This window comes from Salminus brasiliensis, chromosome 20, assembly GCF_030463535.1.
Source record: "Salminus brasiliensis chromosome 20, fSalBra1.hap2, whole genome shotgun sequence".
Classification (NCBI taxonomy): domain Eukaryota; kingdom Metazoa; phylum Chordata; class Actinopteri; order Characiformes; family Bryconidae; genus Salminus; species Salminus brasiliensis.
In genome coordinates, this window is record NC_132897.1 from 10,390,903 (window position 1) to 10,414,991 (window position 24,089).

Below are 24,089 nucleotides of genomic sequence, written 5' to 3' on the forward strand. Positions count from 1 at the left end.
CCATTAGAAGACATTTGTTAGTATAATACAACAGTATTTGGTCAAAAAAAAAAAAAAAACATATTTGGCACAACACAAGGATGGATATGAGGGACAATTGTTTATATTTTTTGTAACATACATGACATATCAGACACCTGTACATGGAATCCACACTGATGGATTGTTCACAAATACTGCATGTTCGTGACTCTGAATGCTGTTGGCATGGGCCTATAGTATGATATAAAATGATATGTAAATGTAGTAACGTTATTATTATGATTAATAATAATAATAATCATCATCATCATCATAATAATAATAACAAAAACAGTGCCAACCAGTGAGAAAAAAATTGAAAAAACAAAAAGCGCAAAAAAAAAAAAACCCCAATAAACATTCAAATCCCTCTCCGTATGACCCACTCAGCAAAGTTGACACTTCCCCCCCTGGTTGGACTGCTTATGTCATATTCCATCTGTGTCTGTGTTATCGCTCCCGCTGGTGTTGTCCAGAATGCATGTAACACGCTCTATGGTGCTCTCCTTAACAGTGGCCTTTGTTCTTAAAGCACGTTTCCTGTAATGAGATCAATCAATAAGAAGCAGTGTTTTATTTCTTATTCAATTAAATAAATAATAATTAAAAAACACACTGAGAAAGTACAGCAGGACTATGCGGTTTTGTGTCATGTATCAGTTCTGCTGGAAGCACTGTAGCTGCACTGGAGGGCAGATTACAAACCTTCTGTTGTGAAAATTGCTTCGTGTCCTGGGGGAATAGCTAGCTGATAGGTCCTCCTCTGTGTACATCCTCTCCTGTAATATTAAAAATACATGGCACACTTTCATTTCCTCAATTGTTTTATTCAATTAACAAAATCTAATTATGATACAGTTAACTAACAGTGTGAGTGTGTGGCTTGTGTTACCTTAAAACCTTCTTCCTTGATGTCTGCGGGACAAGGGTCTTTAATACTTATGCATACATTATATTCCCCTGAGGTTGGGCTTTGAGAATCCTCACTTATGCCTGAAGCTGGAAGCAGGAAAGCCAAAAATAAACAAATTAAATATTTGGAAGTCAGTGAGATTTAGGTTTTTATATTAGATTTTTAATTTTTTAATTTTAAATGGACCCTGGAATGGAAAACTGCATTTAACTTGGTATAGTTGAATAACGAGAGTTTGGTACATGGAAGTGATAAACCATGAACCTCAGACACTTGTTTCCTCTTTCAAAAGCAAAACCCATGTAGGAAAGGCACAGTTGTAAACCAGAGCAATTTTAAAACCCTGAAACTGTTCCATTGCTATATTTAAACCCCTAATTTATACACAGTATCGGGGCAAAACGCAACAGATACTTTGGGAGAATGTGGAAGCAAGACTAAAAAAGCTAAAAGCTCATGCCAGTCCCACCAAGTAAAGCACCACTCAGAGGAGGGCCAACCAGAGGCAGTGCTGTAATGAATTTCCATGCGAAGGCCACGGGATGCTACGCTGTGTGACCATGTGGCTCCTTTTTTTATATATATATAAAAAAACAGCCAATCAAAGCAGAGTTCATAATTTGTTTTATAATCCCACCATAAAAGGAAAGCATGTTTAATTCTGAGGCAAAATAACAGGGTTGTAAACAGGCTTGTTACGCTGCTTCCGTGCATTTGTCACCCCAACCGCAAAGTCACATAGTTACTACTTATACTTCGAAGAACAACCTAAAATAGCCTCCTGATAAACGCATTCTATAGCACCTGAATGAGGAACAAATACATGAAATGAAGTCACCAAAAATAAAGCACCTTTGTCATATCTCTCCTTGAAGTCCTCCTCACTTGTCTGGCTCTTCAGCTAAAGAGGGAAGGGTAAGCAGTCTATTGAAGCAGTGGTTCTCATATGAAAGCAGAAAGAATCAACAAAAGAGGAACACACTTGTGCAATCACAGGAAGAATAACACACTGAACTCCTTGACTTGATTTAATGAAGAAATAATAAATATTCCATCCCATTTACCTCCACTGAACTCTGATAAAAGCTCTCCTCTGAGGTCTGGAGGGAAAAAAGAAAACACAGTATTCATGTTGTTTTACCACATTAGAACTGGATAATTAAAATATCTGCTGGTGAGGCGTAATAAGTGCTGGTGAGGAATTGTCTGTAATCACACAGACTGTCAGTTAAAATAATACAGGTGTAGTGATTGAATCAAAAAGCATGACAAAAGAGTGAATAAGTGCTGCATATGGCGAGAGGGTTGCTTACTCCAATCGTTTCCTGTAAGCTCGTCTGTTTGCGAAATTTGGACTGGAGAGCTACAACTTCTCCTTGAGTCCGGAAGAGCTGGACCTGCAGCTCGTCATAATGCTCTCCCATCTCACGGATCTTCTTGCGGTAGCGGTCCTTGTCCTGGAGGTTTTTACAGCTATCCTGGTGGTACTCCTCTCGTGCAGCAATAGCCTTTTCACAACCAATAAAGTAGGGGGGGGTTACAGTATAACAGAAAGTGACAGTTTATTTAACCCCTAAATTGCAAGGCTTCTGTTTCTAATCACTATAATTTGAGAACAACACAAACAGATTGCACTGTTTTCCATGAAGTTTTTAATACTCATGAACAAACAAGCTTTACACAAACCACTTTACTATAAAGAACCATGTTTATTATAAGATATGTGTGAGTGGGAAGAAGCTTTTAAAAAATATATGAAATCAAAAGTGGTTCTTCTATACCATTGATCAAATATCCATTTGTATTACCTTTACTTTAAAGAGTGTAGGATGTAATAAGCTAAGGAATTTAAAGATCAATGTGATTAATGTGATGGAACAACTGCTACTGTAGAGATCATCACCTTGTCTCTCTCTTTAATGACCTCATCCAGCTGCTTCAAGATTTCCTCCATGCGGTTACAATACATTTTGGAGTCTTTCTTCAAGATTGCACACTTCAGCTCCAGCTCATCCTTCTTTTCTCTGTACTGAAAACACACAAACACACTGAAATCATAAGAGGCCAGCCAGGCATCATGTATTTCAGCATCATCTGCTGCTGAAAATAGGTGGACCCAGATGGCTAGGCCTGGAGCTTGAAAACGCACGCTTTGCGCAAACCTTATCTCGTAGCTCTTCGGCATCATGCAGCTCCCTCCGCAACGTGTAAAGGCTGTTCACCAGGTCCTGGTGCTGCGTCTGGCTTTGCTTCTTGAAATCCTCCAGCATTTCCTTGCTCCGCAGATCATGTTCTATAGGAATCTGGACCTGTTGGGGGAAAAACCATGGTCACTGAAATCAGCTTGACTTAGAAGAACCCATAAGCACATGGCAGTTTTTGAGGCTGCTTTACCTGGGATGAGTTCTGAAGCTCTTGCACTTGAGCGGTGAGAAGATCATTCTGTTTCTGCAGCTCCAAGATCATTTCTTGACTAGGCCTCTGTTCCATGGCATTTTTTAGGGTCATCGTCCGCTTGCGCTGGAGCTTGGAATCGCTCTCTGCGTTCATCAAGCTGTGCTTCAGTCTCTCAATCTGACAGACACAGACGATTTGTTTGTCACAGCTTAATCACAATCCATTTTGCAGTGGAATAATGAAGATAATGAAATCAACTGCAGATGATTAGATTGATTGGAGGAGCCTGGCTTATTTAAACCTCAGACATTAAATTTGCTCTTCATTGTTAAAGTAAGTGATATTGCCATGACAAGGTCCAAAGAGCTCTCTGAGGCTTTCAGAATGAAGGTTGTAGATAATTGTGAGTCTGGGAAATAATTTAAAAAGATCTCAGAACAATTAGAAATCAGCTGCTCCACTGCCCCGAAAATAGTTTACAAGTAACACTGTCAGCATGACCAGATCAGGTGGTTCTAGCAAGTTCAGCCCAGCAATAAATAAATAAATAATAAAAAAATTATTATATATATATCAAATATTATATATGTACTTTGACATTAACTGTGGCAGAATCTACCTGCAGGTCCTGTGATTACATTTTAGGATTGTTGGAGACTCCTCATGCTTCTTGTGGTCTGCTCTTGGGCTGAACTTGCAACCTGCCCATGTTGGCAGTTGTTTTACTTGAACATTATTTAACGGAGACAGGTACAGCCTCAAGTACAGTTCAAATGCCCTGATCTGTTCTTGCTCCACCGATGGTATGGATGATGCATCAGGAGGTGGATGAGGGAATACATTTTGCTCCATGCTGATTTTTCAATTGCAGAATGGCCATACAGCATATCCTCTTATCCTACTAAGTACGCTAGTCCAATTGGGAAGATCTATATAAATAAGACAAGCTCCTCCAAAAACTTATTTGCAGCTGATGTAGTGCACCTGACTCTAATTTTAGACACCCCCCCCCCCCCTCCCTCCCCACACCGCCACCAAAGAAAAAACTCTCCTGCAATGCCACAGTGAACCACAGGGTTGTACTGCTCGCCTGACCTCCAGCTGTAGGTCCCTGTTGCACATCAGAGCGCCGTTCTTCTCCTCGCTCAGGCGGGTCACGTCGTGCATCAGCCTGTAGTTCTCATCCTTCAGGCGCCGCGCCTCGTTCCACAGCTGCTCCCGCTCCTCGCGCATCCGTTGCACACGCTCGTGCTGCTTGCGGAGCTCGCACTCGCGCGTCTGCAGCTGCCGAGCAGAGTCCACGTGCTCGGCGGCGCGCGCCGACGCCTCCAGCCTCGACCTGCGCTCGTCCTGAAGCGCTTTCTGAAGCTTGGACACCTCATTCATGAGGAACTGGGTCAGCCCAGACTCGCCCGCCGTGTCTGAACATAAACCAGCGATGATATGATTATGTTTGAGTGTGAAAAGCAACGTGTTTTTATATCGTTCTTCTTCTCCTTTTTTTATTTTCTAATTTCTAACTCCAAATTGTTAGGGCTGATTGTGTGTTTTTCTCATTGCATCAGATTTTACAGATTTTTTTGCTTCTTGTTTGTTATTGGCAATACTCTTACAACCACCAAACCACCTGTGCAAGCACCTGGCACGCTATAACACCTGCCTAGCAAAAACTAAGCAAGACCATAGCAACCACCTTGCAACACCATGGCTGCATCTGACCCGTAGGAAATGCAGCCTACTCAGACAGGACTGTGAGGCAGGAAGACACCCAGTCTTGCCTGAATCAAAGTTGAGTAATCTTGCAGCCACCAAGCACCAGCACAGCAACCACCTACCTGCGAAACCATAGCAATCGCCTATCACCCACTTAGCAACGCCATAGCAACCAGCTAGCAACACCATAGAAACCACTGAAAATGACACAACAACTATGTAGCAACGGCTCAGCAACTGCCTGGAAGTGAGAACCACTAAAACTGCACAACCACTCTGTGGTTCCTTCAGTGAATACACTTTACTATTGAACTATATGTCCAGTACATTTCATATGTAATGTTGATTATTTATATAAATATTTATATGTAATATTGACTAAATGGTGGTAAATCTGTGTGTAAAAAAAGAGATTTGAGCTTTCAGAGGCATTAAGCTCCTCAGTGGTCTGGTTCTGATCACCACCACTATTCTGATTCAGGTTTCTATAGAATTGAGCATTTCACCACAAACCATTTTGAAAAAAAGATTAATATGATACATTAGTAACAGAGACACAAAAGCCCTCCTAAAATGTGACAATCTGTTATGCTCTGAATCTGCAATCTTACCTATGAGTATAGAGAAGACCCGAGAAGGTTCCTTGCCCGTGATCTTCTGATATAACTGAGGGTAGTCCAGCTCAAGGCTCTCTAGGAATGCCACATAGCCCTTCAGACCCGTCCTTTGTAACAGGTCTAGCAGCATACCTAGATTACAAACAGTGTCTAAAATCAAGTACCAACACAATCAAAGGACAAGGCCAATAGTTGGTGGATCCATCTCTAAAGTTTCTTACCTACTTTCCTCCGTCTCACTACTAGACTCGGGTCATTGTAAATCTGTTCCTCGTCCTCACTGTTAAGCACCTTACATTGTCTAAGGTATGGTATTATTCGTGAAGGCTCAATCGTCTTGATGAGGATCATCCTGTGGTCCTCCAGTCGCATCCAGCACTCTTCATCCTCCTCCACCTCAAGAGCACTTGAGCCATCAGCCGTAGTCATTGCGCTGTGCAGAGGTTTCTGCCTTTACTCCTCAGCTGAACAGTGGTTAACAGTGACTTCTGGCATACAGTATATGGGAATCAAAACGGAAATGAGGTTGGCTAAGCAAAGGCTTGCTCCTAGTTCCTCTTTTTAGTTACCATTTCAGTTTTTTTTCCATTTCCGTCTCTTTCACAATCAGCTGTGCCAGTATTATTACCTTGTGACTAAGCAGGAATGAAGTTTACACATGCTCAGTCTTTAACGTCATTTCCACTGATTTTTAATCATTTGTACCATGTAAGCATCAGCAGGGATCATTCTGTGGAAATTGAGTTAATTATAGAGGACTCAGAGATTCAGCAAAATGTTTTATTTCAAAATAAATAAATTCTGTGAATAAAAATATAGAAACAGAACATATTTTACAGTTTTTAAACATATATACCCTTATATACTATAGTACATATAGTACAAAATACCCTACAACATACGTGCTTTCAGCCTTAGTGCATTTTAATAATATATACATAATTATTGTTTTATAGAATTTATTTGATGATACACCCCCCCCCATTTTCACCCAAATTCCCGACAATAGGAGGGGAAGGACTTCGTCTCATCCGATACATTCAAAGCTTGCCTCTTTTTTCAAACTGCCACTGATCCAGGATCGCAAGGCAGCCGACACGCTTAGAAGAAAGCGTCGGGTCCCCAGCTTCACCACACCAGCTAACAGACGTCCCTACATACAAACAGAACTGAACGACCTTTTATCTACATTTACTTCTTAACGTCTTATTGTCAGGTGAAGAACACAAGGACTGTGCACTAGCATGGCTGTCCTGTCATTTCCTTTCTTGCACTCATCCCAGAGAACTGTGTGGCTGATGCTTCACTTTCATTTGTATTGAGGAAGGACTCCTGCAAGAGAAAGTAGTGAAAACCCATTAAACCACAACAACAAATAAAAAGCATTAGTTTAACTCCATAAACAATATTATAGTAATGCATAACTCACAGCAGGCTGTACCTGATCCTCTCCACCCTGTACTGTCCCGTCTTCTTCATCCTCATCATCACTAAGTCCTTGTAACTCCTTGCATGGATGGATGGTGGCCAGGAGGGCAGGGAGAGTAAAGCATGACAAAAAACGAGCCTTCAGAAGAGAGTATGCTGGATTTGTTTGAAACTTCTCGGATATCAGTTTCCGTACAGCGGTGACCTGAGCTTCCTCCTCACCACTTGTTCTATCTTCTTCAGGCAGCAGCTGCACTGCCTTTTGCAACAAATACTCTTTGGCCTTGAGCAAAGACACCAGTGTTTTGATGTTGCTGACAAACGGAGGAAGATAAGGCATCTTGTGTTCTAGTTCAGGCAATGAAATTCCGCTGTTCCCTTTCATCCAGTTCTTCACTTGATCTGGATGCTCAAGGAACATGAGGTTAGAGTCGAAAGACAAAGAATTAGAATAGGGGTTCAGATGTGACGTGGTGGTTGCTGTCTGAAGGCGCAGATTATTGGCCGGCGGGGCAGCCAGTCGCACCACAGTTTGAGGCAAAATGTGGCCACCTGGTCTGACAGCACTATTAGCACAGAACCTGACTGTAGCAGGGCTTTGTACATTGACCGGTAAGCTGTGCTGGCTAGGAACCGTGAGACCATACATGAAATTGACCCCAGGAGCTGCAGGTGACATTACAACTGTGGAGGTGTCACCTCTAGCAGCAGGAGCCGGAGTGACAGAAAGAGAATTTGTAGTCTTATTCACTGAGGACGTAGAAGAGACGCTAGATGCCAGGTTGACTGGAACCTCAGGAGCATTTGTAACAAGAGCCGGAGAGCCATTTTTAGGTAGACGTGGTCCAGCAGAGTTAATAACGGTCAAAGAGCCATTCTGTTTCATTATGAGAGGCTGTTGAAATAGCACCCGAGGGACATTGTGCATCATTTTTTGATTCTGATTACTTGGGATAGTAGGAGAGGGCATCTGGATTAGAGGACCAGATGTGTTCAAGGTAGAAGGCTGGGCTGGAGGGACAGCAGGTGAGGTTGTGTCCACAGAAGCTGAGGAGACACCAACTACTTTACTCACAGGTAGAGGGACTTTGTTTGCGTCTGAACCAGATGACTGTGTGAAACTCTGACTCGTTTCCTCAGGGGAACAGGTACTGTCTGTCTTATTTCCAACAGAAGCCTGAGAGGAACATGAAGAAATCGTGGGTCTTTGCACAGCATTGCAAAGAAGTGCAAGAGAACCATTATGGCTCACTATTATCGGTGACTGAAGTGGCACTTGAGGGACAACGTTCAAGATGTTTTGACTTTGATTACATTGGATTTCAGGAGGCGGCGTTTGGACTGCAGATTCAGTGACAGAGGTAGCCACGTTTGTAGTTTTTGGTGGGACTGAAGAAACACTAGTTGCATTTGTGACTGCAGCCATTCCAGTAGTTTTGTCAGCTACAGCACTGACAACTACATTCTGGTTTGCTATGGCAGGTGGTTGAAACACCAACTTTGGAACACTGTAGGACATTACTTGGTTCTTATCACCTGGTACAGGAGTTTGTAGCTGAATTCCAGTCACAGGCATCAGACCAGCAGGAGTGACAAGCCAGGCTGTGGTTTGTGGCCCCACAGCAACAGCAGATGCAGCCTTACCACGCTTATTTTTAGCTGAAGATCTCTTGGAAGCTTTTGCTTGAACATTTTCCATCAAGGCTTGCGCTTTCATTGTGGGCTGGCGCTTGCGTTTTGGAACCCTTGATGCCTCTGAATGCTCTGTTGAAGGTACAGAGGCAGATGCACTAGAAGTAGGAGGTGGTGCTGGCTGTGCTGATTTCCCAGGTTCTACTGGTATTCCCAGCTGCAACACTGGCTGAAGAGGAGTTTTTGAGGCATCCTGTGTACCTGACTGCAGAATAGGTACAACAGCCTGTCCAACAGGATGAGGGGTGCCTACTCTCTGATGTGTATTTGGCTGTGTAACAACAAAAGCCTGAAGAGACATTAGAGAAGACCCTGTCTGAGGGTGCTTGTTCTCTTGAGGGTTTGTAGGAAGCGCCAGTTTGGATGTTTGTGGAATTTTAGAAGCCAACTTCTTCTTCTTTTCCTTCTCAGCAAGCAGCATCGCCACAGTCCTAATAGGCGAATTATTAATCTGCTGTATGGCTGAAAGAGAATAGAAATACAGGTAGATGCTTCATTTTAACATTTTTTGTTTTGGATGATGTACACCAAGAACTACTCAAGTTGCCGAGATACCTGAACGAGATCTCAGCTCAGTGGATGGAGTCTGAAAGAAAAGAGAAAAAAATAAAATGAATAGGACAGTATAAGAATATCATTCAGTCTCTTCTAACAAATGCATTCAGCTACTGTAAGTTGCACTCATTGCTGACACAGATGTGCAAATGCACACACAAAGCTTACCTAGTTACTGTAGAGAGGTATTGCCAATAGGATTATCTAGAGAAGGTATTCATGAACCTACTGGCACAATGCCTATTGCTAGGTGTGGGCTAGAGGGATGTAGAACCCCCAGAATTGAGCTGTGGAGCAGTGGTATGCTCCAACCAAAACTTTTGGAATAAGTTGGGAACGACATATAGGGGTGCCAATTCAATAACTTGAACTCACTAATGCTCTTGTCACTGAAAGCAATAAAATCTTCATAGCAATGCTCCAAAATGTAGTAAAAAGCTATCCCTGGACAGTTCCTCCCACAAATGCAGGATAAACTGTGTACACTCATCTCCTAAATTTCCACAGGAACGTGTTAATCTAGCAGCATTAAAAGTTAATAGACCGACTTTTTGGACAATTATATAATCTTGTTAGTACAGCACATCAACACTTGAGTGTATGATCAATAATGAGAGTATACTCTACCGGTTTGTTTTTATGAGCCTCAATGACTTTTTTGCAGCCTTCAGCATCAATATGAAGAACCTATTAGAAGGCAGAACAGCTTTGTTGAACTGCATTCCCCCCATAACAATTTACCATAGAACAGAACAGAAAAGAAACCCAGACCAAAAGCGCTTACAGCTTACCTTCAGGAAGAACAAAAACACTGGCGTTTTCGGGAGAAGAACATTTGCTGCTCTAGTTCGAGCAATGTCCGCTGAAAAAAGAAAAATGTACAAATGTTACTGCTTAAGAAAGGCACCAATGCTCACATTTCTTCAGATCGAAGAAGCCATATTAATTAACTACTTAATACCTTCACAAACTTTCCTTTCGCTTACAGGCAGAGGAATTAACACATTGCCCAGCCATGGAAGAAGAGCCATCATTAGAGTGTAGTTGAGGCTGTTATTGGCTAATGCATTTTTGGCATCAGCGTCACGTCTGCGACTTAGTATTTGACAACTCCTCTTTGTGGTCATCTGTTGTAGGACATTACTTTGTGCATCTCTCTGTGTTTTATCTAACAGCGTGGTAGTTATGGTTTTAGGAGGTCTCTGAAAAAGAAAAAGTTAAGGATTACAACTAATGAACCAACAACCTTGCATCTGCCAGTCACTGTATATGACTGGCATTAGAATTTATATGATGGAACATTACCCCGGTTTTTGCAGATGCTCTCATACAAATAAGCAACTGTTTGATATCGTTCATAGGCACCTTGATCATACTTTTTTCATCGCAGAGATCCTGCAAATTCCAATGTGGAAAAGAAAAAGAAGCTGTATAGAAGCTGAAAATGTATGCTTATTATACCAAATGCAAAAAGAATTCAATATGATCTGTGATCTAAAATTAAATACTCATGTCAACAATCGTAGAAAACAATGGCTTACCCACTTATCCAAAGCTGGTGTTTCTAAATCCATGTAAGTCTTAAACGGGTTCCCCAGCTGGTCCAGCACAGTGCTCCGCACTGGACGACAGCCCTCAAAGGAATGACGTTCAGTACTGCCTTCATTTGCTTCTTCCTCAGTGGGCAGCCTGACCAACATGGTTCGCACGGTCCTTCCACTGTGCACTTGTGCCTTTCCACTCACAGGGATCCACTCCTTCATGTCTGGCTGGACATACTCTTCTCTAGGGTCCATGTCGTTATCTGAGGGAATGTCTGATTTGTTGTCTTTTGCACGATCTTCATCGCTGTCCATGTACTCTACTTTCATACTCTCATCTTCAGAGGTCAATTCAATATCAGAGTTTTCTTTCTTTGCAATTTTTTTCCGTGCCACTTTTCTCCTTTTTGACTTTGACTTTGGCTGTGCCTTTGGTGCCCTGCGCTTTTGTTTCTGCAGAAGAAATGGATATACAGCATATCATTACTTTGGGTTAAAAAACCATGTGTAACCAAATTTTCTGCTGTTTTGCCACATTGTGACATAATTAGAATCTAAAAGTTGTTTTTCGTATTGTGTCAAAATGTAATGGTGACCGGACCAATAGAAATGCTCTAAAATGAATAAAATCCTTTAATGTTGACTTCTACTGAAAGTAAGGAATTCTCATATAAACTGGTTTATATGCATTTTTTTATGTACTAGCCTGTAACAATGAGACGTGACAAACTTACAGCAGTGGTCCGCATCATCCACTTCCACTTGTTTAAACACTGGGAGTCAATCCGGTTTGGAATTTCAGAAGCGATCTTAGCCCATTTACCTGAATATATTGCATAGTTAAGACAAGTCAATGGACAGTTTTCAACGATTTAGGCAGCTGTACTCTTTTACTCTCTTAGTTTAAAATCATAAAGTACCAGTCAAACAATTTTGACACACTTGGCTGAATGTGAGCTAATCATCAAGTTAAAAACATTTGTTCCAACTGCTGTGGCCATATTTTTGTTTTCCACAATGTGGACACTGGGGACACACAGGTATCCACCAAAGTTATTACACCATGGTAGGCCTTGTATGTTGTATGGTAATACTGAAAGGAGGTCCTTCAACTTACAACTCAACTTCTTCAGCAATGAGGATGCTCTTCTTTTAAGGTTAATACGTACCTACACCATATTTTTCAATCTTTATTTTCAGCAGTTCCACCTCTTCATCACTCCATGCACCTCTCCTCACATCATCTCGAAGGCAATCCAAATATCTTGATCATTGGAAGTTAAATGAAACAGTATAAGTCCTACCGTTCAGAGTAGTGAGCAGAATACACTCATTTGTAACACTTTACATAAATTCACTGTATTTATACTCCTCACTGCAGGAGGACTGATATCAGCTCACCTGTCCCGGCAGGCGTTGTCTGTTCTGCCTGGTACCTCCATTCTGATTTTCCACCATTCCTTGGGCCCATGCTTTTCCACAGCTTTCAGTAGCAACTGTAATAACGACAGCTTGAACTGACTTTGGATCATTAAAATGTGGCCTTTCAAATAAAACTCTCCAAGTCTATGCACTACTGAAAAAAATAACACATTGCCTATCCTTTTATAGCTCATGTAAAATATACACTATTTGGACAAAAGTATTGGGACACCTGCTCATTCACTGTTTATACCAAAACAAGGGTATTTATTGAAAAAAAGAAAAAAAAAAGAGTCTCTACTGTTCAATTTTCTCTAAGATCTTGGAACATTGCTGTGAGGATTTTATTGCATTCAATTCAAGGATGTTAGTGAGGTCAGGAACTTGGATGATCACCTTCACAACTCATAAATCAACACCCAAAATTATTGGATGGTGCACCATCATGCCAAAGAACACAGCTTTACTGCTCAACGAGCTTTATACCCCTCTAGCCCTCTATATCCATTTGGCAGTAGGAATGGAGCCAATAGGTTCATCATCTTCAGAATGGCAGTACTATACAGGGACTAGATAATCTGGGTGTGTGCGCACTTGCACTTTCCTTAGAAGGGGTGTCCACAATTGGACATATAGTGCAACTAGAATTTGTATGTATTGGTATATTCTTTGTCAGAGACTCCAGAGACATATTTCTAACACAACCAAGTGTCCATAAATGTCATTGAATTAAGAAAAATGCTGTATGTGTGGTAAAGTACAAGTAGCAGCTGATGTGAATAACTTTTGCAGCCTTGATTTGGGCTTTAAAAATCCTCCATACCTCATCCTCTTCTTTTGACCAAGGGCCTTTTTTTATTGAGGGATCAAGAACAGATGTCCAGCGGTACATGAGCTGGGTATAATCACGGCCCTCCATAAAATAGGACACTGAAAAAATATGAAAACACAACAGTGAAAGTAAGGACTTTATAATGCAAGGCACAACATGGTCATACACAAAAAAACAGAATAAACATGCAGTAAATCTTCATATTTGAGCTGATTTTTAATGCTAAAAATTTGTGTTCATTTAATTCACAAATGTGAAACCAGATTACACAGAAAAGCAATATAAAATGTTTTTTTTTTAATTCATTACTTTGTGTGTACGGTATGAAGTTGCCAATTCTCATCCTTTCCACAAGGTCACGGAGAGCCTGGTCCTCCTCTTTAGTCCACTCTCTCCTCCTGAAACCTCTAGCAATGTAACGCTGGTATGCTTGGAAGCACATGAAAGCTGTCCTATTGGTCTAAAAAAAAGAGAACAAAAAGAAAAACATCAACAGGGATCATTATTCTTAACAGCATACAAATCTTAAGAATATGTTACAGTCAATAACACTGCATCATCACTACATTTTAAAGTAAAATATCCTGTTTTTTTACCTCAATAAGCCAATCTAGTCTAGTCAAATTAATGTTTACCATTACAGAGGTGCCCCCTACAGGTGGGCTGGCTTCAGACTGGCTTCTCATAGGATCATTTAGTCTTGTAAATAAAACAATGCAAAAACAGACTGCTAGAAACACATCATCAAGGTTTATTTGAGGTATTATGGTATTTTTTTTTAATTTCTTTTTAAAATTTTACTTTTAAAATGTGGTTTCAAAGATTAATATCCTGCTTTTTACTTCACAATTGTCAACACAAATTGGTTATTCGTTTTACTAAACATTAAATCTTTTTAAATCATAGCTATAAAAAAAGCTGCCAGAAGAATATTGGTACGTAAATGTGTCTGACTGATACACATTGTCTTTAAAACGGAAATAATTTATCACTATATATTGCATATGTGCATCCACACATATGGTCTTAATTGAAATTCAAAATCAAATATATGGAAAGCTTAGATACTGTGATTAAACTACATATAGAAACAGAAAGAAAAGACTTTTAATCAAGTAATATTTTACAATCAATTATAAACAGTGCCCTTGTTGGAAGTACACTGCTGGGTTAAGAATCACATACTGTACAACAACAGACATTTACATGATAAACACAACACTGCTTCCTCTTACCCCAAGAGCCTCTGCTATTTGGTCCCAGTGGCAGCAATTATACTTCTCTGCTATGGCAGCAAGGTTTTCAATCTCCTCCTCTTTCCACGTTGATTTGTTGATGGAGGGATGCAAATAGTTCTGCCAGAATCTCATTAAATCATCAGGTTGTCGGAGGCCCTCAAACTATAATATTTACAATTATGAAAATTACTATTCACATTTAAAACCCAGAAGGAAACACAGAATCAATGGTTACAATACAGTAATTAACACGGAGTTAAGAATTACAAGACATACATCAGTATTTGCTATTTTGTCCCAATCATGATCATCATGGCGATTCCCATACAGCTCGTCTTCTTTCATTGAACTGAAAAACAAACAGTAATTTTTTTTATTACAATTTAGTCATTCTTTATTCAAAGAGATCACAATTCAAATTCCCCAATTCACCAACCTAGTCAAAGCACTGTTTACCCTTACAGAGGTGCCCCCTGCAGGTGAGTTTCAGATTTGCTTCTCATAATATAATAATTGTCATGTAGACAGAAATGCAATAACAGATTGCTAGAAACCCAACATACAAACCTTATCTCTTCAATGGTCTTTTCCAAAATAGCTATCTGTTTTTTTATTACTTCTTTATCCTCATCTTTTGCTTTTGACATCTTTGTAGTTAAGTAATCCATCCTATAAAAACACAAAAGCAAGTCATAAGCACAAGGCCAGCATAAATCTTTCCGTGGGCCAAAGCTAAAGTAAGGAAAACTGTATCAATCAAATGTACCAATCAAAAACCTACTTGGACAGTTTGGGCTGCAGCATGCGTTTCATAGTGTCTGCAACTACTGAGTTGATCAGCAAAGTCTTCTGCCATGCCTCCCCTGAAAGATGCAACCAAAATGAAAATGTAATGACTTAAGGATATGCATTTATTAGGTAGTTGGTGTGGCGCAACAGATAAAACCACTAGCTGCCAGTGAGCTATTACACCATGTGGAAGACCAGGGTTCGATTCCCAGTCTGGGCGCGCTACACCAATAAGAGTCCTTGGGCAAGACTCCTAACGTGTAATATGTGGAACTATGTAAGTCGCTCTGGATTTATCTGCAATAAATATATAAATATATTAAAATGAGAGATTGGTCAACCAAACCAGCAACATACATCTTCTAATTTTCATCTCATCACAGGCCCTGGTCCCGTGACTCAACTTTTCCCTGGTTTCTTCATTGGCTGGAGGGCCCTGAAATAAAACACATTTAAGACTTAGTTTAGTCTAATCAGTGGATACACTGATTAGCCATAACTTTAACACCACGGACAGCTGAAGTGAAAAACACTGATTATCTTAATCTACAGTGGCATCTGTCAAGGGGTGGATATATTAGGCATCAAGTGAACAGTCAGCTCTTGAAAATGATGTGTTAACAGCAGGAAGGGAAAGCATAAGAATCTGAGCCACTCTGAAAAGGGTCAAATTGTGATGGCTAGATGACAGAACATTTCCTGGATATCAGGCCATTTGCTTGAAGATGCAACCCCTTTTAAACTGGCTTTTTTGAAACACAGCAGATTGGGTTATAGATATGTTGGTAAGAGCACCTGTACAGCTTCATGATTTGTCACATTTCTTAAATTCTGAGGTTCACCATTTTATTTTTGAGTAAAATGATCCAAGAAATAACAACAGAGTGTGCCAATTTAGAAACTACATATTTAGAAAGTTGTTGGATCCTACCAGGCCAGTGAGCTTGTCTTTAAAGTACGGCTTCATAAAGGTGCCGAGAAAAAGTTTCAGGTGAGGCAGCCCCGAAGTAGTGGATGCAGGACCAGACAGCTGGGCTTCAATCTCTTTCTGTCAACAACAGAACGCAGACAGCGTTTAAATATCACCACTGTTTATTAATAAACCCTTTTCTTTCACATGAATCTGACTCACCTGCTGTTGCTGGTTTTCGCTAAGAAGGCGCTCCAAGTCAGACAGTTTTTCTTTCAGCACCTCCTGATAGACCAAATTCATTTGCAGACAAGTCTCGGCATTTTGAGGAAGATCCAACTCATCATCATCACTATCCTCGTCGCTCTAATCGGTCAGAAAATGAAACTAATCAGAACATTTATGGCATTGCAATCACGAAGAAGCTACAGTCTACAGAAGGTACTTACAGAATTGACATGGCTGCCGCTGCCATGTTCACTATCTGTTGGAAGGGGAATAAACAGATGTAAGAACTCAGGTAAAATACATTTTAGCATATCAAGATAGAGCACTTGGTCCCTATCTAAGACTACATTGAGTGAGGGGTTTTCCTATACTGATAGGACTCCCAGATTTGCAAATCTTGCACAGGTTTACCCGTCAAAACATCTACCAGTGCTGCGTCACCACCAAGTGTTTTCTCAAGGGCGTCAATCTCTCTCTGTATTTGCTGACGCTTTGCCTCAAGGTCTTCTGGCACCTAAAAAAGACAGAATGGTAAACTATTGAGCATTAAAGGGCCCATATCAAAACCAATGCATTTACATACCCACTGATTTAGCTTACAGCAGATTAGCCCTGTTTCAGCCTGGGCTGAGGCACAATATATTTGAGGCAGTCAGAATTGGAGTTAGACACAGATCACTGCTACACAAAAAAACTTGCATCTCCGTTTTTACAGGTATTGAATTTTTAATGTGGTCTTTATATCGTTTCAGAATTTCATGCTGAATGGACAAACAAATGAAAATAAAATATTAATGAAAGTGATTTTTGAATGAATTTTACAGTAACTGTTATTAAGAGTTAAGAATGTATTTATTTTCCCATGTAAAATTGTTTGAGACAAGATTTTGTATGACAGCAGCGAAGTCAATCTTAAAGGCACAGCGATGATAGAAAAATAACTGTATTTATTTTAAAAGATGTGAAAATACATAAAAAAAAAAACACATGAATACAAAAAAATAGACCTCAGAGAAAATAATAGACTCATAATAGAATAATAAACCGCTGTAAGGCTCTTTCCCAGTCTGCATTTTCAAGTTTAACCATACCACTTCTTGCCCTGCGTGTCCGCTGTCATCAGACTCTTCATCTGTCAGCAAAAAGAAGAAAGTGTATCAGTCCTGAATGTGACTCTGTTTGAAAAGGATGGCTAATAAACAGCCAAATCCAGGTAAAAACAGCTGTGTTGACTCACCACTGCCACTGGAGGAGGAGAGCAACTCCACAATACTACTGTCTGCGCCCAGCGTGCTCTCCAGCTCCAAGATCTGCCGTTGTATTTTGTTCCTTTGTGCCAATAGGTCTTCTGGTGATGCCATTTCTTAATCGAAATAAACACTGCAAGGGAAAATCAGAATATGCAGTCATTCAAAACATTCATCAAAATATTAGACAAGCCAGCTCCGTTAGCTAAGTTACCTCAGACAGGGGCAAAGGGTAGCTAGGTCATAAAACGAATAAGATGCAATGTACTCAAAGACATGCTTTCTACTGAGATATCTGGCTAATCTGCTACTCTTCATTAGCTAGTGTGAGGAAGAGAGTTCTAGCTACCCATCAGGCTCTCTACCAAGTCAACATATTGGCTACATGAATATTGGATAACAACATATGGATAACCACAAATGACTCGTACCTCCCGTGTTTAGTAGCTATATCCCACACGGGGTCTGCATTTCTAATATTCAGACAAATCAAAAACAACCTTCTCAGTATTAATAAACCTGTGAAATCTTCCAGATCTATCTAGAACATCGCAAACTCGCATTTTTCTCCCTCCAGGTAGCTAGTTAGCATATTTCCCACAGTGCACCTCTGCAGCTTCAACTTCAGACATTAAAAAAGAGGTAAATATAAGCCAGAACGAGCCTTTCCTATCTCAAATAGCAGAATAGCTTATATACTTTAAACAACATATTTATAAAGTAAAATAAATACCAACCCTTAAAAATGAGTTATACCATAACGTTCTTGAAACGTCGTTAAGCGCTCGTGGTGCAGGAAACAATGTCGGAAAGATGTGGGTTTGGATTTCAAAATAAAAGCCCATATTTTTTTTTTTTCTCTACCTGCAGGTAGCTACTTAACATATTTCCCCAAAGTTCAATAGCTCCATATATATATATATATATATATATATATATATATATATATATATATATATATATAATAGCCAGTTTATTGTACATAGTTTCCTGGTTGCATATATAAAGTTCCAATAGCAGAATAAACTTTATATGTTAAGACATTTTAATTCAATCAAATTTATACAAACCTTTAAAATGAGTTTCCCCTTAACAAAAAATCATTAAATGTTGTTCAGCGCCAGTCAGTGTTACGGGAAACAACATGGGAAAGATGTGGATTTGTTTTAAAATAAAAACTCTCAGTACGTTTATTTAGTTTACTGTAAGCACCTCATTGTATTCAGTCAATGGATAAGTACTAAATTCCAAGTCATAAATCTCGGGTCACATTGCAGCAACATGTTTATTCATCAATCAATAAGGCACTATAAAAATCGAAGTATCTGATTAGTCACATAAATAAATTCTACTCATCTTTGATAATAAAGCAGTACAGTGGTGTCATTAAAACCAAGAAGATATATAAAAGGTGAAGTAAATGGTAACAGGAAGAGAAAATAAAATCATAACACGTCAACATGTATGTTAGGTTTATATGACTCTTTGGCCAAATAGGAGTGCAACTTCCATGCAAATGAAAAGTTTTTTGTTTTTTTTAACAATAACATTATCCCCACGTTCCGTATTTAAAGTTTTTAATATGTGAAAACAGTGAGAAAAAAAGAAATGCCCTGTTAATTTCATCATAGGTGGTGTAAACTTGGTTAGTTCTTATGGTGTTTTTGATTTGTATAAACTATTTAGTGCATATTACACAAATATACTCTGCATGTACACAAAAGGATAGAATTTTACATTTAATAAAAAGCAAACCTTTAAATATTGGTTAAGATAGTATGAAAGATCAAATATTCATATCAATTGAATTTCTCACTTCACTACCAGAAGATTATCTGGTTGGAGTCCCACTGTGCAATAGGCCAGAGTGTCACTATTTGGAAACAGTGTCCTGTTCATCTCTGTTCATGTAAGAAGTCAATTCTCAGTGTTTGAAAGAATTATACTGCTCACCAGATACAGATCAGAGACATATGACTGTCTGTAGATCTGATTCAAAAATGGACAGAAAATTCACAAAAGAAACTTGATGACTAAACATGACAGTATCATCATACACTCTGTCAATCACTCTGATTGAAATGGCCGCCCGTCATAATATGTGAAAGGCACGTGGTTATGTGCAAGAACAAAAAATACAGAGATTGAGATGAGATGAACAAAGGCACTACACACCCAAGTAATAGAAATTATTATTCAGGAATTTCTGTGATCTTGTCAATGGAACCCAGCAGCTGCGATACAAGACACAGAGCCTCTCGTCCTGTCAGCAGCTGCCTGAGAACAGAAAAAGCATCATAGTTGTATTCATGGTACTTAATGCTGCGATGTATGAAATAAAACATGTCTAAATAACTAACTGAATACTTTCTAGATCAGGCATGTCCACAATTTACACTGAAACACAGTGGTAATGAATTTCAACATACTTAATGGAAGTCTCTGCGTCTCTGGCTGCTTTGTTGAGGTATTCTGATGCCATGTGTGCGTTGTGTCTCATTGTGCTTAGTGCAGCGCTTTCTCCTGCTCGAAGTCGCTCATTTTCACATTTGCATGTGTCTAGCTGGCTCTGAGGATGAAAAAAAAAGAAGGATTAGGTCTGATTTAAAAAAAGAAATCAAGAAAACAATTAGCAATGTAATCATATGTAACTCATACACTATATGTCCAAATGTTTGTGGATACCCCTACTAATGAATGCATTTAGCAACTAAGCTGCACCCATTGCTGATGCAGATGTGCAAATGCCAGTGCAAAGGTTGTCGAGTCCCTGAAAAGAAGCAGAGTAGGACTCACTGGAGCAGACAAACATGAACCTGTTGGCATCATGCATTGAGCTGTGGAGCGTGGAACTGTTCTCTGGTTTGATGGTGCTCCATCCAGTACTTTTTTGATGAGTTGGGGATACGGTGGGGTGGTGATCATCCAACATCCTGACCTCACTAATGCTTTTGTCACTGAATGCTATTAAATCCTCACAGCAAAGCTCCAAAATTTGGTGGAAAGTTATTCCAAAAGCAGGATAAACAGTTTTTTTTGTTTGTTTTGTTTTTAATAAATATGCTTGATTTGAAAGAATCAATGAATGAGCAGGTGTCCCAATACTTTTGTCCATATAGTGCAGGTCAAAAGACAACTGTAAAATCAAACCTGGAGTTGCTGGACCTCTTGTTTCAGTTTAGATAAATTGTTTTCAGCTTTAACAGCCCGCTTCTGTGTAAGAGATTGAGACTATATTGAGGACAGATGTAGATCATTTAAATTACACTGTAATACTGTAAAACAACTTCATACCGTCATTAACTGAAGATTTTGTTCCACAGACTGCACCATTGTCTCCAAGGCTTTAGCTTCCCTCTCTTCTTGCAGCTTTCGGTTGTGCAACTCATCTTTGAGTTGTCTGATCCTGCATAGCATCGACAGGTTTTCTGATTAGATCTACATATTTCTGATTCCATCCACATGTTTGAAAAACAGCACACAGACCGCTCACACTTTTACAAAGATTATAATGCTAAAACGCAGTGGTTACCAACTCTCCCGGAGATCTACCTTCCTGAAGACGTTAGATCCAGCCCTAATCCACAGGACCAATTGTCCCCCATAAATGCCTTCTGAAGACACTGACTAGCTGAATGAAGAATGTTGAGTTTGTGTATGAGGTGAGACCTGCAGAAAGGTGGAACTCCAGTAGGGTTGGTGACCATGGCTTTAGACCAACCAAACCAACCTCTGGTCTACAGTGATTTTTAATATAGTCAAACACTGGATAAAGATTTAACATCATGACTTTGCTTGTCAAACGTTTTGTAGTTATAATTTCTTCCGACAAATTCACATTTTTTTAATTTCTGTGGTTTTGTTAAAAATTAGTAGCCAAAAAGACTGAGTGTAATATGATATATAATAAAAAAAATAATTAAAAAAGATTTTAACTTTACCTTACGTAAACTTTTAGTGGGACTTACTGTATGATTTTATTCCAAGCCATTTTAGAGCATTTCTATTGGCCCTGTTATCATCACATTTTGATACAATGTAAAGAACAGCTGCTAGATTTAAGTAATGTCAATAAGTGAAAAACAGCCAAAATGGGGACACAAGATTTTTGCATGACCGTGACGCCATGGACAAAAGGAAATGTACAACTGGTATACACTCATATATATATATATATATATCAAAAAAGGTGGATTCTTACTTTGTGGAGTCCGTCTCTGACTTTTTTATAAGTTCTCTGATTTGCTTCCTAAGCAGAGAATTTTCTTCTCTTAGCTAGAAAAGACAGAAATGTATGACTCCTCTCATTATATATACATTAATAAAGACCACAAACAAATAAAATAACCCAGGATCTCACTACCTTTTGCTGGTCCCTAATCCTGTTCTCAGTGCTGCTTATCTTAGTGTGGTAGGAGATATCGATGACTGAGGTCTCCTCATCTCCTTCATAGCTGCCGGTGCTTCTCCTGAGGACATGAGTCTTTGGTGAGAAGCCCTCCTCTAGTTCCCAGTCATTTGCAGTGTCGTCCTTGTCTTCATTGGACAGTAGCGAGTGGTCCAGGTAAGCACCGGGTTTCCCACACAGTCCTAACTCATGTGCCTCTTCGATGGCCGAAGGCTGGTAACTTTCAGTCCATTCATCGTCAGGTTCAGTGTCAAAGGACTGACCAAGCAGCGAGGGATCTGTGAAAAACGGACCTTTGTGGCTGTGGTCGAAGCCACGGGGGTAGTTATATTCGTCTTCCACTTGACAGGCACCACCATATGCTTTCTGCAGGTATTAATAACATTAATAAAGTCACTGATATCCAAAGACAGACTGTGAATAATCATTCCGACTGTTAACTATTTAACCCAAGACTCATTATTTAGTATGAGTTCAGGTTAGAGTTCATAAATAAATCAGTAATTAATACAAAACTAATATGTATAAAGTTATGAGAGTGAGAAACTGAAGTGAGGGTCCACATATAAGATTCACTAGCTTTCCCATTCTTATAATGTAAATACAGACCTCAATACAGACCCTACTTTAGGGGATGCACGTGGTCAACAATCATAATTCATTATATTTATATACATGCTAAGCAAAAATGATCCATAGAAAAGCTGAGCTGGAATTCCAAAGTCTAGGGGCAAATTAATAGCATTCGGGGGGGAAACTGGCCAAAGCTGTTTCTAATGTAGTTCACCTCAAGACCATCAGTGGTGCCGAACGGTTGGTTTTTGCTCCGGATGAATTCTTTAAAAGAGAAAGGGTTCAGTTCATCCCCACCCTCTTTTGGCTCATCTACAGGATCTGAAAGCACAAAGTACATTAAATCCCAACCACATATAATGAAGAATAAAACAATACATATTTTAAAAGATTGATAAGGATCTAGGTAGCTTATGTATTCTGCATGCAAAACAGAAAGAGAGCTAAGATGTGGATGAACATCTAACAGCTCATCATTTGATACTGTTGATCTGAAATTCTAAAATGAGGATATTCATTTGAATAAAATAAGTAGCCCTGTATGGTTATTTAGGCAATAGTTTTGTCTATATGTGAAATGTTAGACAACACACTTATAACATAAATACCAGATGCAACAGTTGTCTTCCTTTAGCTTTAGGTGCCTCTGGATCCCAAATGACAGCTAATCAGCTGCTTTATGTAGTCTGTCTGCAATAGGAGGCGATAATACTCACCATCATCCTCAATGATGAGCTTTTTCTTGGATGCTTTGTGTTTGGACATCTCTGATGTGTAGCTAATTTCTAATGCTCCTCCACTGTCAGACAGAATATGCCCCCCTTTGAGCTGCAGCAGGGGGTCTTCCCTTCCCTGCCCAGCTCTTAGAGCAGCGAACTGTCAACCAAAACAACCCAAATAATCTGTACGTCGTGTCCCTATTCTAGCTAGCTAGCTACCTCCAGACTTCTGTCTAAATTAGGACACAACTATGTAAACTTCGGCTAACTGACATCACTCCCCTCCTTTCGAGTGCTGGTCTTCTTCCCTCAGGTTGAAAGCGGGTTCCTGCTTGAAACCGATGGCGATATCGCCTCCTAGTGGTTTGGCAGCTACAGGAACGAGTCTGTCCAAGGGGCCACGGCTGCGTCCCAAACCACAAACTACCCAGCGACTGCCAGTGATACTAGCTACCGTTCTAGAGCTGGATTCCTAAAAGCACATTATCATAAATAGGTTTCTGTATCACTAGAAAGACCGATATTAGTGGAATAGTAACATGAAGGTCATTTCAAAGGTTTGAAAGGTTTCTTTAACCACGGCATTACCCTCATTACCAGCAGACTAGTTCACCAATTCACTGCCATACGTGAAGTCTGCCCTACCATACACCTTACCCTGTGTATTTTCTGCTTGTAATTGATGTGCATTGTTTGTATATTATTGCCCTTGTATAGTCTGTGTATGGCTTCTATATTGTGTTTTGTCTGTAAAGTATATGTACATGGTCTAAAATGTACTGGAGAGACACAATTCTATGTGTGTGCCCAATACATCAGATTATTAAATCAGCAACCAATAATAAA

General features: G+C 39.7%; 3 protein-coding genes across 6 annotated transcripts; all 3 read right to left on the reverse strand.

Moving 5' to 3' along the window:
• Positions 1 to 85: 85 nt before the first annotated feature.
• On the reverse strand, positions 86 to 6,114 carry card9 (caspase recruitment domain family, member 9). Its single transcript, XM_072664714.1, has 12 exons — positions 5,883 to 6,114; positions 5,656 to 5,793; positions 4,427 to 4,752; positions 3,329 to 3,508; positions 3,097 to 3,243; positions 2,838 to 2,963; positions 2,248 to 2,442; positions 1,999 to 2,034; positions 1,787 to 1,835; positions 914 to 1,020; positions 727 to 800; positions 86 to 561 (listed from the first exon to the last, which is right to left on the reverse strand). The coding sequence occupies exons 1-12, from the start codon at positions 6,088 to 6,090 to the stop codon at positions 450 to 452; spliced, it is 1,698 nt and encodes a 565-aa protein (XP_072520815.1). The 5' UTR covers positions 6,091 to 6,114; the 3' UTR covers positions 86 to 449.
• A 313-nt stretch (positions 6,115 to 6,427) lies between these two features.
• On the reverse strand, positions 6,428 to 18,348 carry snapc4 (small nuclear RNA activating complex, polypeptide 4). Of its 4 annotated transcripts, none has more exons than XM_072665016.1 (25): positions 18,281 to 18,348; positions 17,534 to 17,676; positions 17,388 to 17,428; positions 16,708 to 16,810; positions 16,518 to 16,552; positions 16,291 to 16,434; positions 16,090 to 16,206; positions 15,516 to 15,594; positions 15,151 to 15,232; positions 14,937 to 15,038; positions 14,646 to 14,718; positions 14,367 to 14,531; positions 13,441 to 13,591; positions 13,123 to 13,229; positions 12,279 to 12,373; positions 12,047 to 12,141; positions 11,612 to 11,700; positions 10,878 to 11,330; positions 10,642 to 10,731; positions 10,298 to 10,538; positions 10,128 to 10,198; positions 9,964 to 10,023; positions 9,337 to 9,367; positions 7,103 to 9,243; positions 6,428 to 6,993 (listed from the first exon to the last, which is right to left on the reverse strand). In XM_072665016.1, exons 2-25 carry the CDS (start codon positions 17,655 to 17,657, stop codon positions 6,901 to 6,903), a joined length of 4,782 nt encoding a protein of 1,593 aa, XP_072521117.1. In that variant the 5' UTR covers positions 17,658 to 17,676; positions 18,281 to 18,348; the 3' UTR covers positions 6,428 to 6,900. The 4 variants fall into 4 exon arrangements, with proteins under 4 accessions (XP_072521117.1, XP_072521115.1, XP_072521116.1 ...); XM_072665014.1 differs by having other exon boundaries at positions 7,091 to 9,243; XM_072665015.1 differs by lacking the exon at positions 18,281 to 18,348 and adding an exon at positions 17,975 to 18,109 and having other exon boundaries at positions 7,091 to 9,243.
• Positions 18,349 to 18,798: 450 nt separating this feature from the next.
• entr1 (endosome associated trafficking regulator 1) lies at positions 18,799 to 23,545 on the reverse strand. The gene is made up of 8 exons (XM_072664777.1): positions 23,241 to 23,545; positions 22,739 to 22,845; positions 21,907 to 22,317; positions 21,745 to 21,818; positions 20,838 to 20,949; positions 20,694 to 20,756; positions 19,973 to 20,112; positions 18,799 to 19,820 (listed from the first exon to the last, which is right to left on the reverse strand). Exons 1-8 carry the CDS (start codon positions 23,287 to 23,289, stop codon positions 19,736 to 19,738), a joined length of 1,041 nt encoding a protein of 346 aa, XP_072520878.1. The 5' UTR covers positions 23,290 to 23,545; the 3' UTR covers positions 18,799 to 19,735.
• Positions 23,546 to 24,089: the final 544 nt, after the last annotated feature.